Below are 15,231 nucleotides of genomic sequence, written 5' to 3' on the forward strand. Positions count from 1 at the left end.
CCATGGTTGGAAAGTGAGGGAACATATGTTTAAACTGATTAGTGCCTTTCTGATCATCCTAGTAATGACTATTGCATCTACATATACGATCAAAGAGATACAGTGATAGAGTGAAGTATGACCATAGAAAACAGAATGATCTATCTCACATTGAGTCTTGCCAAATTGTTGTGTAACAGGGCTAAACCTTCCAAACCAAGCATGTGGAGACTGTTCCAGACCGTATTAATCCAGACTTGCGTACTAATCCAGACTTCCCCTGAGCAACAAATCCTAGTGGTTGCTCCATGTACACTTGCTCTTGTAAATCACCATGGAGAAAGCATTCGTAATGTCCAGTTAACCGAGAGGACAATGTCAAATGGCAGCAATAGAAAGGAACAATTGTACAGAACAAATTTTAGCAACGAGAGAGAACATACCATCGTAATCCGAGCAAAAAAAATTTAGCACAGCCTTTGGCAACCAGATGAGCTTTCAAATGGTCAACTTGGCAATCTAGGCCCACTTTAACAGTATAAACCAAGCAACAACCAATGATACCAAGAGGTAAGGGCATGAGATCCCAAGTACCAGTAGAATCCAGAGCAGCCATTTCACTAATCATAGCTTCCTGCCATCTCGCCACGTCAGATGAGAAAGAGCCTCACTAGTGGTCTTGGGAATAGACACAACAGATAGTGAGAACACAAAGGCATAATAGGGAGAAGATAAACATTTATAGCTTAAAAAATTATGTATGGGATGAGGATTACGAGTTGTACGTATACCTTTGAAACATCAATAGGAGGACCAAAGGCAGGGGGAGGCAGAGTCAATAGTGACTGCCGGAGTAGGTATATCCTCTAAAGTGGAGCGAGGACAATGGTGATAGGTCTGAAGTGATGGAGCTGAGGTAGATGCAGAGGAGCCAATAGATTCTGGACCAAAAAAGACATCAAAACAGAGAACAAGTAAAACCTCAGAAAGAAAAGATGAATGGGGCTTATGTGTGAGAAGAACGGTGTGGTCTCAAAGAATGTGACATTGACTGAGGTAAAATAGTGATGTAGATAAGAGGAATTGTGACTTCACACTTTCCTTTAACCACAAGTACCATAAAAAGATGCATTTGACAGCACCTGCAAAGAGTTTATCCTATCCTAGAGATAGAACCTGCACAAAACAAGTACACCCAAAGATACAAGCAGGAAGGGAGTAAACTGTATCATGAGGAAATAAAATAGAATGAGGCATGTTGTTTTATAGTATGGGGGAGGGCATACGATTAATCAAGCAACAGGAAGAAAAGCATCACCCCATAAATGAAGTGTTAGATGAGTATGAAGCAATAAAATATCTGCTGTTTCAATAAAATGGTTATTCTTACATTCAATAACCCCATTTTGTTGTGGAGTATGAGATCGTGAAGATTATTGCAAAATATCCTAGGATGATGTAAAAGAAGAAAAGGAGGCGAAAAATATTCACCAGCATTGTCACTTCGCAAAATATGAAATGGTGTACGAATCTTGTAACAAAAAGATTTAAAGATAGAGAACTACTCTGAACATCTTTCATTAAAAATAGCCAAGTGCAACAAGAATAATCATCAATGAAGGAAACAAAATACTAGAATCCCAAAGTTAAACTGACAACACTTGGACCTGATAGATCAGAATGAATAACAGAAAAGGGGACTCAACCCTGTTATTGGCTCTACTCAGAACAGAAGTACAAACATGTTTCCTAATGGACAAGAATTGCAATCTAAAGAACGTAACCCACAAAGACTAGGAATCATCTTCTGAAGTTTAAACAGATTAGGATGTTCCAAGTGGCTAGGAATCAGAGCAGGAGAATTTGTGGCTGTGCAAAGAACTGATGATGTGGGTGGAATGAGGTGGTAGATCTCTCGTGACACCCCGTACCAATTCTCTCCTATACTCTGACCCTTCGTAAGAAGAGAAATAAAGATGATATAACAATTAAGAGTGCAAGTTAGTTGACTAATAGAGGTTAAATTCAGAGGACAACCAGGCATTTAGAGAACATAGGACAGATGTAACATGGGCAGAGGTTTGGCATCGCAGAGACCTTAAGCAATTGTTTTGGAAGCATTTGCTAAAGTAATGGTAGAAAGAGACTCTGAACTTTCAATGTAACACCCCGCCTTACACGGGCGCGTCACTATAAGGCAATTCCCGGAAATCTGTTTTTTTTTTCCAGGTCCATCACGCGCGGTGCATTAAAAACAATCTTCACATGCAGATAACACACCTGACACATACGATGACCGGCACCCGCGGTGATTTCAAGAACAATCTTCACATGCAGATAAGATCCCGAAAATCTCAGTTTTGCCTGTTTAACTAACAAGATCAATAATCTTAAACTAAACAAGACATAGTATAACGCAGCCGATTAAATAACATCAAAATATCGTGGCCAACCACAAGTTTCATACAAAGTGTTCCCACATCGAAATACGTATTACAAAACTACCAAATGATAACGACATCATACAACCATTCATACATATACCAAAATAAATACTATCGCCTCAAAATGATACAATGACTATCATACTAAACACCGTTGGCCCTCAACTGGCCCCGTCTTTGCCCTCGCAGCAGTCCCTGGCTGGAACGTTGAATGTTTCAGGAACATAAGCCAGATTAGATGATAAAACATCTAAGTGATGGCATGAAACAGTTTATTGAATGCATGAAAGATGACGCAGCGTGTTGCGCGAGTGTGAAGAAAACACACCAAAATAAACCCTTGAAAGAGCAAACTTCAATGGCCGAAGCTTGGCTTTCAAAAAGACGCAAAAACAAGACTGTTTTGCTAAGAAAACCCAAATAGGTTGCTGAAATTTGATTGAAAAAAACTTGATTACAAACTCTAGATCCTAGGCATATTTATAGTATTTGGCTAATCCAAATCCATCTAATATTTGGAAAACAAAATCCAACTAGAATCCTAATAGAAATAAATCTTAATCCAACATGAAGTAGAATCTTAAATCAAGTAGAAACATGAAATTGAATCCTAAATCAAGTATAATTCTAAAAACTTAAGAAGTATTAAAATAACATAAAGTAGAATCCTAAACCAAGTAGAATTCTTAAACTTAAGAAGTATTAAAATATTGTTTCGGCATGGTCGGGTCGGCTTTGGGCCGGGTCTTGATTGGTGACCGCATCATTCACCTCCACTTGAGAAGAATTCGTCCTCGAATTATGATCTGGGTATGATAACTCAACGTCCGGCAAATACAAAAAAAGATCAGCAATATTGAATGTTTTGGAAATACCCATATGATTTGGCAAATCCACAACATAAGCATTATCATTGATCTTCTTTGTAATCTTGTAAGGACCATACTTCTTTGGCTTGAGCTTGTTCTGTTGTCCTGTAGGAATCCGTTCCTTCTTCAAGAATATCATGACTTCATCTCCAACCGCAAATACCTTATACTTCCTATGCTTGTCAGCTGCTGCCTTGTACTTCTTATTCTCCTCGTGCAACTTGTGCTTGACATCTTCCTGAACTGCTTGAACGTGTTCGGCTAAGTCACTAGCTGCAACACTAAAACCTGGTACCTTTGATAATTTTACCAAATCCAATGCATGATTAGGAACTTTCATGTATACGATAGAGAATGGTGATCTTCCTGTTGAGCTATGCATGGCGTTGTTGTAGGCAAATTCTGCTTGAGCTATGACTAGGTCCCATTGTCTTGGCTTGTCTTTGCAAACACTGCGAATCAGATTTCCTAAGGTACGATTCACCACCTCTGTCTGTCCATCAGTCTGGGGATGTGCTGTGTTATCGAAATTCAAAGATAAATCGAACATTCTCCACAAGGTAATCCAGAAGTGACTCAAAAACCTTGTATCACGATCCGAAGTAATAGTTTTAGGGACTCCATATAGTCTAACAATCTCTTTGAAAAACAGTTTGGCTGTAGCTACTACATCTGCCGTCTTCTTGCATGGGAGAAAGTGCGCCATCTTGGAAAACTTGTCAACCACTACAAAAACAGAATCCATACCTCGTTGGGTTCGCGGTAGACCCAACATGAAGTCCATAGACAAATATTCCCAAATAGCATTGGGAACAGGCAATGGCATGTAAAGACCGGCGTTAGAAGAGTGCCCCTTAGCTGTTTGACATATATAACACCTCGCCACAATAATAGAAACATCTCTCCTTGCTCTTGGCCAATAATACCTTCCCATAACAGCTTCAATAGTCTTGTCTCTGCCAAGATGCCCCGCTAAGCCACCACCATGCAAATCCCGAATAATTTTCTCACGAAGAGATGTGCAAGGGATGCACAACTGATTTCCCTTCATGAGAAACCCATCATGCACATAGAAATCTCCTGATGGTTGCTGAGACATGCATTGTTCCCACACATGTTTGAAATCCTCGTCTGTCGCATATAATTCTTTCAAGCACTCAAACCCAACAATCTCAACACTAAGGGTCACGCCTACTCAAAGCGTCTGCCACTCAATTATGCTGTCCCGACTTATGTACAATTTTATATGGAATTTATCAATAAAAGCGGACCATCTAGCATGCATATCACTCCTCAATTGCCTTTGGCTACTCAAGTACTTAAGAGCTTGGTGATCCGTGTAAAGAACAAATTCTTTGGCAATCAAGTAATGTTCCCATATCTTAAGAGCCCTCACTACTGCATAAAACTCCTTATCATAAGTAGACCACTTTCTTCTGGCTTCACACAACTTCTCACTGAAAAATGCAATTGGTCTCTTCTCTTGGGACAACACAGCACCTATACCCACTCCACTCGCATCACACTCAACCTCAAACAATTTGTCAAAGCTTGGCAAAGCTAAGACAGGAGCGGTACATAATTTATCTTTTATCAAGGTGAAACTTTGCTCTTGTTCTTCACCCCAATAGAATTTTCCTCTCTTTAAACACTCAGTAATTGGAGCCACAATACTACTAAAGTGTTTGATAAACCGCCTATAGAAAGTTGCTAACCCATGGAAACTTCGCACATCACTGACATTTTTAGGAGTTGGCCACTCTCTAATAGCTCGCACTTTTTCCTCATCTACCTTTACGCCTTCTTTACTTATAACAAAGCCCAAGAACAAGAAGCTCTCACTCATAAAAGTACACTTCTTTAAATTAGCATAAAGTTTGTTTTCCCTTAACACACTCAACACCTCTCGAATATGCCCCTCATGCTCATTAATAGACTTACTGTATATCAAAATATCATCAAAATACACCACAACAAATTTACCAATGAAAGGGCGTAATACTTGGTTCATTAGTCTCATGAAAGTGCTTGGTGCATTGGTTAGTCCAAAGGGCATGACTAACCACTCAAATAACCCATCTCTCGTCTTGAAAGCTGTCTTCCACTCATCTCCAGGTCGAATTCTGATTTGATGATAACCACTTCTAAGATCAATTTTGGTAAAAATCACAGCCCCATCAAGTTGATCAAGCATGTCGTCGAGCCTAGGAATTGGAAATTTGTACCCAATAGTAATTTTGTTGATGGCTCTACTGTCAACACACATCCTCCAACTCCCATCTTTCTTTGGTGTCAATAATGCTGGCACTGCACATGGACTCATGCTAGTCTGAATGTGCCCTTTTCTCAACAATTCCTCTACCTGCTCACGCAAAATTTCATTCTCCCTAGGACTCATCCTATAGTGTAGTAGGTTAGGCAAGCTAGCACCAGGAACCAAGTCAATGTGGTGTTGAATATCTCTCATAGGAGATAGCTCATTAGGCAACTCCTCAGGAACCACATCATGAAATTCCTCCAACAATCCCTGCACCTCCATTGGAATTTGATTCACCTTCAGTAGCTCATTCACACTCTCTCCCTTCATAACCAATAAGTGAACCTCTCGAGTATCCTTACACTCCCTCACAAACTCAGTGTGTTTGTGTAATGGTAAGAAAATTCCGCCCCTCCACTTTAGAAGCTTTGGTTTGATTCTTTTCCACTATGGGTAACAAAGTATAACGCACACCTTCTTTCTCAAGCTGATATGTGTTCTTCCTACCCGAGTGCTTAGCATCCACATCAAATTGCCAAGGCCTCCCAAATAAAATATGGCAAGCATCCATATCAACAATATCACAATAGACTTCGTCGGAGTACTTACCAATAGAGAAAGGCACCCTGCAATGTTCATCCACATGTATGCCACCAACTTCTTTGATCCATCCAATCATGTAAGGGGTTGGATGTTTTTCAGGAGTTAACTGCATCTTTGCCACCACGTCTCTTCCTATGATGTTCTCCTGACTTCCACTATCAATAATCAACTCAAAGATTTTTCCTTTCACCGTACATCTCGTGCAAAAAAGCTTATTCCGTTGAGTAGTATCTTCATTCTTTTGAGATAGCATTAACTTCCTCACTACACAGGTATATTGCCCATGTCCATAATCTTCTTCATCATCCTCCCCATCAGGCCCCGCAATATACTTCCTCTTCAGCAACATCTTCCTCTTCCTTTTCTACAATGTTAACTATTTTCCTCCTTGGACAATCACTAGATCGATGCCCAACCTCATTGCACTTGAAACATTTTAAAAGAATAGGCTTTGCATAAGGATTAGGGGATTTTGGAAGATTAGAAGTAGTAACTCGAATGTTTCCCCTCGTTGTAGCCTTATTAGGGTTGACTGTATGGGGTGGATTGGAGGGTTGCGCTCCTTGAACCGACTTGCCTTTATCAAAAGCTGGTTGTTTATTTTCATTCCCACTATATCGACGATAGTTGTCATTACGAGATCTCTCACTCAACATTAACTCAGCCTTTAAAGCTAAGTTTCTTGCTTCTTGCATACTCAGAACCATCTGAACCCCAATTTTATCACGAATAGTAGGCTTCAATCCATTCAAGTAACGAGCTGCTTGTTGATTGTCACTTTCTGACAATTGGTTTCTCTCCGCTAATCGTAAAAACTCAGAGGTATATTCATTCACACTCTTCATTCCCTATGCACATCTTTGATAAACTTCAAACATATATTGTTCATAATCAGGGGGCAAAAACCTACCTCTTAACAGTTGCTTCATTTGTCTCCATGTCTGAACTGACTGTCGGCCTTCCCTCAATCTCGTTTCTCTTAATCGCTCCCACCAAACAGATGCACCGCCCTTCAACTTGTAAGCCACTAACTTTACTTGTCGTTCATCTGGGATCTCCATGTATTCGAAAAAACGGTCAACCTCAGTGATCCAATCCAGGAACCCCTTAATATCAAGATCTCCACTAAAGGTGGGAATATCAACTTTTAGTTTATACTCATCGTTGCCCCAGTGGTTGTGTTGATGCGCATTCCTCCTAACCCCTCTACCACCAGGGTTAGCTATTGCTCGACCAAAATCATCCTCTTCATCGCTATCTTCAATCATTGGTCTTCTAGGATTAACAAGGACATGATTAATGGGTGGTCTTCCCGCTCCGGCTTGATTCACCCTATTATTCAGGTTGCTGTCATCATCAACTCATAGTAAGATGCCCAATTGGTTGCTATGTTACTCCAATCGTTGCTGGATAGTACGAGTTACTTCCCGCTGTTCTTCGATTGCTCTCCAAACTGCGGACAACCCCTGATCACCGTAACGAGGCTGGTTGCTACCGTTACCTTCAAGATTGGCCATCTGATTGGTTGATTAACCGCTCTGATACCACCTGACGCAGCGTGTAGCGCGAGTGTGAAGAAAACACACCAAAATAAACCCTTGAAAGAGCAAACTTCAATGGCCGAAGCTTGGCTTTCAAGAAGATGCAAAACAAGACTGTTTTGCTAAGAAAACCCAAATAGGTTGCTGAAATTTGATTGAAAAAAACTTGATTACAAACTCTAGATCTTAGGCATATTTATAGTATTTGGCTAATCCAAATCCATCTAATATTTGGAAAACAAAATCCAACTAGAATCCTAATAGAAATAAATCCTAATCCAACATGAAGTAGAATCCTAAATCAAGTAGAAACATGAAATTGAATCCTAAATCAAGTAGAATTCTAAAAACTTAAGAAGTATTAAAATAACATAAAGTAGAATCCTAAACCAAGTAGAATTCTTAAACTTAAGAAGTATTAAAATATTGTTCCGGCATGGTCGGGTCGGCTTTGGGCCGGGTCTTGATTGGTGACCGCATCAAAAGACATACGAGCATGGCATATACAGACCACAACGACATGCAACACGTCTAACTTGAGAAATCTCCTTGGCATACTCAACCTCCCGTGAAAAATCCATTCCACACATCTTTGGAGTTGACCTTACCACGACATACTTAATCCCCGAGTGCCCTACCGTGCCACCGGATCACTAGGATTAACCTTGCCCCATTCTCAAGAAAATCTCATCCCATCCCCCACGGACATAACAACGACATGAAAATCAATACCCCGATGATATAAAAAACCACACGCCATGCACCGATGCTTTTACAAGTTAAAAACAGTTGATGCAATATACCACATGTTCAATATGCATATGATGCCATAAGTACATAAGTAAACGTCTATGCATAGCATCCCAAGTTCTGGAGGGTATAACTGCTCGCTTGAACTGGTTCATTCACGTATAACCTAAGCTCGGAAGAGTAAAACTGCTCACCTGAACCCACTACACACACACCAACACACTTTTCAAACAAGGGTAAGATTGGAATCGAACCACTCATCTTAATTCAGAAAAGGCCGATTTTCGCCTCGAAAAGCGTGTTGTACCTCGAAAATCGTGCGATCCTTCTCCTTAACAGTCCAATCGCCTCTTGGGCCTCACGCGTTGGCGTGTGGAAGAGAGTGGTGTTTGCGCGTGCACACGCACGGCTCGTCTTCTCCTGCCTTCTTCTCCGACAATGGCGGCCGACGATGGTCTCCAATGCCTGATCTAATTGCAGGAGCTTGAAGCACTTGTCGATGCGACCTTGATGAAACCTTCAAACGGCCGAAGTAGTCGTCGGAACACGCCTTAAATGGCAGTTGCAGGTCGTGACTCCGACGAGCCCGACTTTCTGGCCAAGGCTCTAAAACCCTATCAAACGCACACGAAACCCCTCGAAATTCTCCAGAAATGGTCCCCACAACTCAATGAACAAAAGCCCTATAACCTCTTTGCTCAATTCTTGCCAAAATGAGAGAAATTTCACCCGATTTGATTTCAAAACCCTCGGCCTTCAACCCGTATTTATACCCGATTTCGACGCCAAGACCCACCAAATCTCGATTGATCTTATCCCCTTAGCCCTAGATCTAGCCTTTAATCCTATCAAATAGCCTTAAATCATGAGAAAATAGCTTCGAAAATCTCGGCCAAATCGGCGGTCACCTCTACCATTAAAACTAGTCATTTCGCAGCCATTCTCAGCCAATGGCGACCATCACTTGCCTCATCACCACCTGGAGGCTATCCTTGAGTCTCTAGGCGAGCTTCCCGATGTCCCAGGGCGGCTGGCCGGCGGTCATGTGCGGCAGTCGGTTTCACACCATGAAGTTTCCATTTTTTCACTATAGCCCATTGATTATTTTCCAACCTCATTTCTCCATATCCTTGATGCCCCTAGACTTTTCGTTAATTCCTCTACTACCCTCAAGTTCCAACTTATTCATTTCCCTCAAGAATTTCTGAAAAACTCTTCGATTCGACCTCCCTTGGGCAGTTTACGTAATCTGCACTTTTGCCCAGATGCCCCTAATTGCGTGTTTTTGACCTCAAACCTTCGCGATTCTCTTGGTTTTTTCAAATATCACTTATTTGGGCAATTTTACCTTCATTGGCTTGCTTTGACGTGGACTCTTGCCTTTCGTTCATGTTTTGGATATTATACGTAGGCCTGAAACTTTGCTAAATTTCAATTTTGACCCTTCATTTCCAAAAATGCCTTTGATAATAAGTACTGGGTATTACATTCAATATTAGTAAAAAGAGGGCTATTACCAAAGATAAAATTAGAATCACCAGAATCAAGAATTCATGATGCAAGAGAGGTAGATTGAGAAACACAAGCAACAGAACTACTACCAGTGTGAGCAATAGGGGCGACCCAAAATGGAGGCTGTTTGCTTGCTTGAAACTGAAAACTCTTTATAATCAGCATCAGATAAGGAAACCGATTGAGAGGACTTCCCACTTGATAAGTTGTAATCATATCCACTGAAACCAAAACCTCACCCAGCCCAAGCAATGTTAGCAATGTGAGGAGGTTTTCCATGGGTAGAGTAGCAACGGTCTCCTGTATGGCCAAGACTATTACAATAGGTACACTGTGGACAGGACCCACGTCCTCCACCCCTGAGGTTACCCCCACAAACCCCTCCTCGGCCTCCTAGACAGCTAGTCTAAGAGGCTAATACCGAATGATTAGTGGAAGCAGACTCAACTAAGATACTGAAGGATGAGGACATCTGCAGGGGCTGAGGACATCATCCATAGAGGGAATAGTCATCTAGCCAAAATTTTTTGGTGAATGGGCTCAAGATCTGACCCAAGTGCTGATACAGTAAGGACCATGTCTCAATTGAAAACAATTAAAAATATTAGATATAAAATAGGGTCTAAGGCTTGGTGTGATAACAGTGAGCATAGTACTATTTATAGAAATAGAAACTCTAAAAGAGGGTAAGTTGATGGTGGAAAAAATCAGTTTAGAAACAAATCTTTAGAATTTCGTATTTATGCCTTGTAGTATGCCGTTGAAATTGCTTGCTACCTGGTCTGACCTGTTCAATCTCCCTTTTGACTGTCAAACAGCCTTTGTATGTTGGAATGAATATTCTCTGGATCTAACGAGTCCATTTGAATGCCTGGGAACCCATTCAAAAGGTCTGTGCAGTTTCACATTTTTCTGTCAGGGTCTCTCAACCTATTCAAGCAGCTCTTGGCAACCAAATCTACTCTGTCAAACACTCTGAACTCTTAGAACAATTAGGTTTTTTTTTTTTTTTTTACATTTCTTTCTTCTATCATCTTATCAGCCTCCATTATTTCAATCCCCTTGACCTTCCAAGTATATCTAATCTTATTGCAAAATTTCTTTTAAGTACCTGAAAGATTAGACATAAGTTGATTTCAATCCAGACCATGCACAGCGTGGATAGGATCAGAGTGCATAGATGTAAGGATGCTCTCCCAATAAGATATCCATTTTCTCACAATTATCAGTGATCCATTTTCTTGGTTAAGGACATTGTTTTCCCTTTTTCCCATTTTTCAGTTCACATATTCCTATTATCCATAAGCAAAATTGGTCCTTGGTGTTGCAACTTGCAATTGTATACATGAACATGCTAACGAATGAAGAATGGCAGTCTAACTAGGGCATTTTATAGTTATTTTGGAGGATCGGTGAATATCAATTGGGAAAATGAGATTGATTTAGTAACAACTTGTATACTGAAGAGACATCTCTATGATAGCTCTTCATAATGGTCGAAAGCACAAAGTTTCCATAAATAAAGTTATTTTATGGAACTTTTTTTTCCATAACTATAAATAAAGGTATCGTATAGATAGCTGATGCTGTTCTGTTTATTGGCAATTTTTTTTTTTTTTGGCTTGCCTGTTAGCAATGTTTCACAGAGGTGCTTGTTACATTGGATTTCGACTATCTAAAACTTCTTTTGGTTCTAAACATTATTAGTACTTTTAGTATTTGATTAGCTTGTTTACTTTGATTATTTATACATGGTACAGCTTTAGCTTATTGTATAAAATCTTCTTTTTTCACTCTTGCTTCTCAAACGGATTAGTATTTTTATAATTTGAGCAAGCTCTTTTGTGGGAAAGAGCAAATTTAATTTATTTTTTCTGCATATAAACTGCTTTTGCAAAGTTCGTTCCCTGCCAGTTCCCTGAGAATTAAGCAATTGTTTGATCGTGAATGATGAAACCTGTCACCACTACTCTATCCAGAAAAAAAAAAAAATGGAAGAATAGAAAATAAGGGTAAAAGAAAATTTCGTCTCACTTTCTTGGTTAACTTTTATTGCTCTCCTCTTGAACCAACAAAATAAGAGAAAATAAGGGGTTTTAAGTAGGAGAAACTTTAAGTTTCTTTTGATGTTGCTTCTTTGTATGTGTGTTTGCTCTTCCAAGTTCAGTAGTTCCAGTCTTGGTTAAGAATCACATACCCCCACTTATATACAGATTTGCAACTCTTGCTACTCGAATGGAACAGTACATCCAAGGACAATCAAGGGATTTGGTTGATCAAGCATACACTAAATTTGTGAGTATTCTAATCCACAAATGTTATATTATGGTTCATGTTTAATGGTCTAAAGCCTACAATGTGATTTTATATTGTTGAAGTACGGCACTGTGGTGCATGAAGTGTGGTGAAATTGTGAAAACTTTCATTTATCTTGTAGGAATTTGTAAGACAGTGCCAAACAATCTAGTTTCACTTTGCTATGGTGGAGCCACACCATCCTTCATACCCAATTTTAACTAGAAAATGCCAGAACCTTAAGACAATTGTAAATTGTTGCAGTCATTTGGAACATGCTGCACTTTTGTTCTGAAATGGAGAATTTAGCAATCTAATGTGATCTAAATATCCTTAACTATTTTCTTATACTGATAAAATGGAAAATAATTTTTATAAATTTAGGGAGAGTAGGGTTTTTTGATATATGTGTTTATATATGTAAAAAAATTCCATCATGTTTCAAGAAATATGTCTTTACATGATTAATTTGAACAAAAATAGATTATTTATTTTTCTATATTTTATATAATTCTTAAAAGAAAATTGTTTTAAAAGGCTATTCAATTCTAATAGCAATATGTACAAAGTCTACCTCAACTTATCAGCATTTTAGAACAATTCAGCATACTGTATTGCTTCCAGTTCACATACCAGAACGATCGTTTCAATTGAAATAACGCAGACCTTGACTGTACAGGACTTAAAAGTTGATTTTCATCTCTGATAGCATTTGGAAGCAGTTATTTAGAAATTATATTTGTTACACGTGCAGTTTAGGTTGGCGGTGCACCAGTTCTATGAAAAACCAGGGAATCTATTTTGATATGCATCAGATTATAAAGCCAAATGCTGCCTTATCCTTTGCTGCACGTTCTAGATGCGATTATTTCATTCTATAAGTTGGTTTATACCTGATGCTTAGAATTTATACATGAATTGTATTAGCAAGCACCCATGTGGCAAAAACCATTCAAGTCATAGCTTCACTTGCTGTTTGAAAAGGCTTCCATGATATATTAAATCCCCACAGGTAAACATAATATATAGTGTGAGTGTGAAGAAATATGGGCTAACTTTTAATGAAATCACTAATATTGATGCTCACTTTTAGCGGGTTGAGGATGGTACACATCATGGGCCACATACATCTTTTAATGCTGCCATTTAAGAATTTTTGCATCAACAAGGGTGGACCTTGATCTCGAGTGATATATGCCTTTTTAGTACACCCTTTGAATTGTGTTTACATAAACCTTCAATTCACTTACTTCAAAGGTGATGGCTTGCTAGATATGTGGCTAGAAACTTGTTTTGAGTAGCTTCTGACCTCTTAAGATTATAATAAAAACTAAACTATAAATCAAAAGAAGATGTACTTAAAAGATATACATATCTATTTCAGATCAAGATCCTTCCATGTTGATGTTAGTTTCCTGAATGGAAGCATTAAAAGCCCATGTTATTCACCACTGTAATGCTAGTAAAATTATCAATTATTTCATTTAAAGAAGCCAACATTGTGTCACATTGACATTATATATTATTTTTACCTTTTCGGTAGCAGATCCATATTTAATGTTTTTGTTCATCTACCTATGTTCTCCCCCACCACCTGGTGGTCGGGAACATAATAATTACATACTCTCCAAGTAGCAAATACCATAGTTATGAATACCATTCTGAGTTGACTGTTGTCCTCCAATCCTGGCACATTGGCCAAGACCATTTCATTACTTTGTTCTTTCCTTTTAATTTTTTGTTCCTTTTATATATATATATATGGAGAGAGAGAGAGAGATAACCTTGTTTTCTATAAATGATTGTTCCCTTTAATTGTGATTCCTGATTATATCATTAATGATAAACTTAATCTTATAAGTAATTGTTGTGAATTCTAATGTATTGCGAATTTTTTTTTTTTTTTTTTTTGTAAGATTAGACTCAAATAAGTTTATGTGGCAAAATAAGATATCTCTCATAAAAATAAATAATTTTATGTTTCTATGATGCTATTTTGTATGAAAAGTTTTATTATTTTCATACATATTTTTTTAAAATACATTGTATTAATTTATATACAACAACAATAACATATACAACCTTTATCCCACTATGTGGAGTCGGTTACGTGAATTATAGACTTCTATGTGGGTTACGCCCCAACAGATAGTTTGTCTAAAATTTATATTTGGATCCAACTAGGTTTTACGCTGGCTGTCGGTTACCTAACGCAACCCTCCTCCTTTATCTGGGCTTGGGACCGGTAGTGAATAACATCCCCTGACGGAGTAATGATGAAATGAAGTTTCAACACCATCTTCATATGGAGAAGTTTCATGAGATGGTGGTGAATGAAGATAATTGATATAGTTGTATTCCATCACTTAGTTGACATGGTGAAACCAACAAGTACAATATGGAAACACAACATATTGTATTAATTTATATATAGCAATATATTCGAAACAGTACCTGATTTTGTCCGATACTGGTACCATAGCAATAACAAATCTGGTACCTTGTCCGATATGGTATTCACAACTATGGAAAATGCTATTCAAGTTAACAACTTCTGGTAAATCGAAATTATGAGGTGTCTAATGTGTTTCTTTCCTTCACCCCACCCTATTTTAACAGTTTTCTGCACTTTTGTCAGATTACTTGATCTGAATGCTTGTTTGACAGGTCACCATAATGTTTGTGACTTTGGAGAAAATTTCAGCACAAGACCCCAAATATTCCGATATTATGCTTTTAGAGAATTATGCTGCATTTCAGAATAGGTATTTGTGAAAGAGTGTGCGTATGTGTTGTATTTTTCTTTTAGATAACTATGCAGCATATTCAAATAGGCTGCATGTGTTAGCCCAATGGACTCTCTTCTGAGTCTTCCAAGTTTGTCCATGAAAAATCATGTTGCATATATGCACATGAGAATTTAGTTGATCTTTCTATCAGTTTCTTTAGAGTGGGCCGTATTTGATGAGCATTATCACCTT

At 38.6% G+C, this 15,231-nt stretch overlaps 1 protein-coding gene across 1 annotated transcript in view; it reads left to right on the forward strand.

Annotated features, from left to right (window-relative positions):
• The window catches only part of LOC127811997 (exocyst complex component SEC3A), a 90,802-nt gene that overhangs the window by 71,484 nt on the left and 4,087 nt on the right, over window positions 1–15,231 (forward strand). Inside the window, exons 19-20 of the mRNA XM_052352233.1 lie at window positions 12,169–12,250; window positions 14,918–15,015. Coding sequence (XP_052208193.1) covers window positions 12,169–12,250; window positions 14,918–15,015 — 180 coding nt within the window. The remainder of the gene's footprint in view (window positions 1–12,168; window positions 12,251–14,917; window positions 15,016–15,231) is intronic.

Source organism: Diospyros lotus, chromosome 10 (genome assembly GCF_014633365.1).
Source record: "Diospyros lotus cultivar Yz01 chromosome 10, ASM1463336v1, whole genome shotgun sequence".
NCBI classification, from domain to species: Eukaryota; Viridiplantae; Streptophyta; class Magnoliopsida; order Ericales; family Ebenaceae; genus Diospyros; species Diospyros lotus.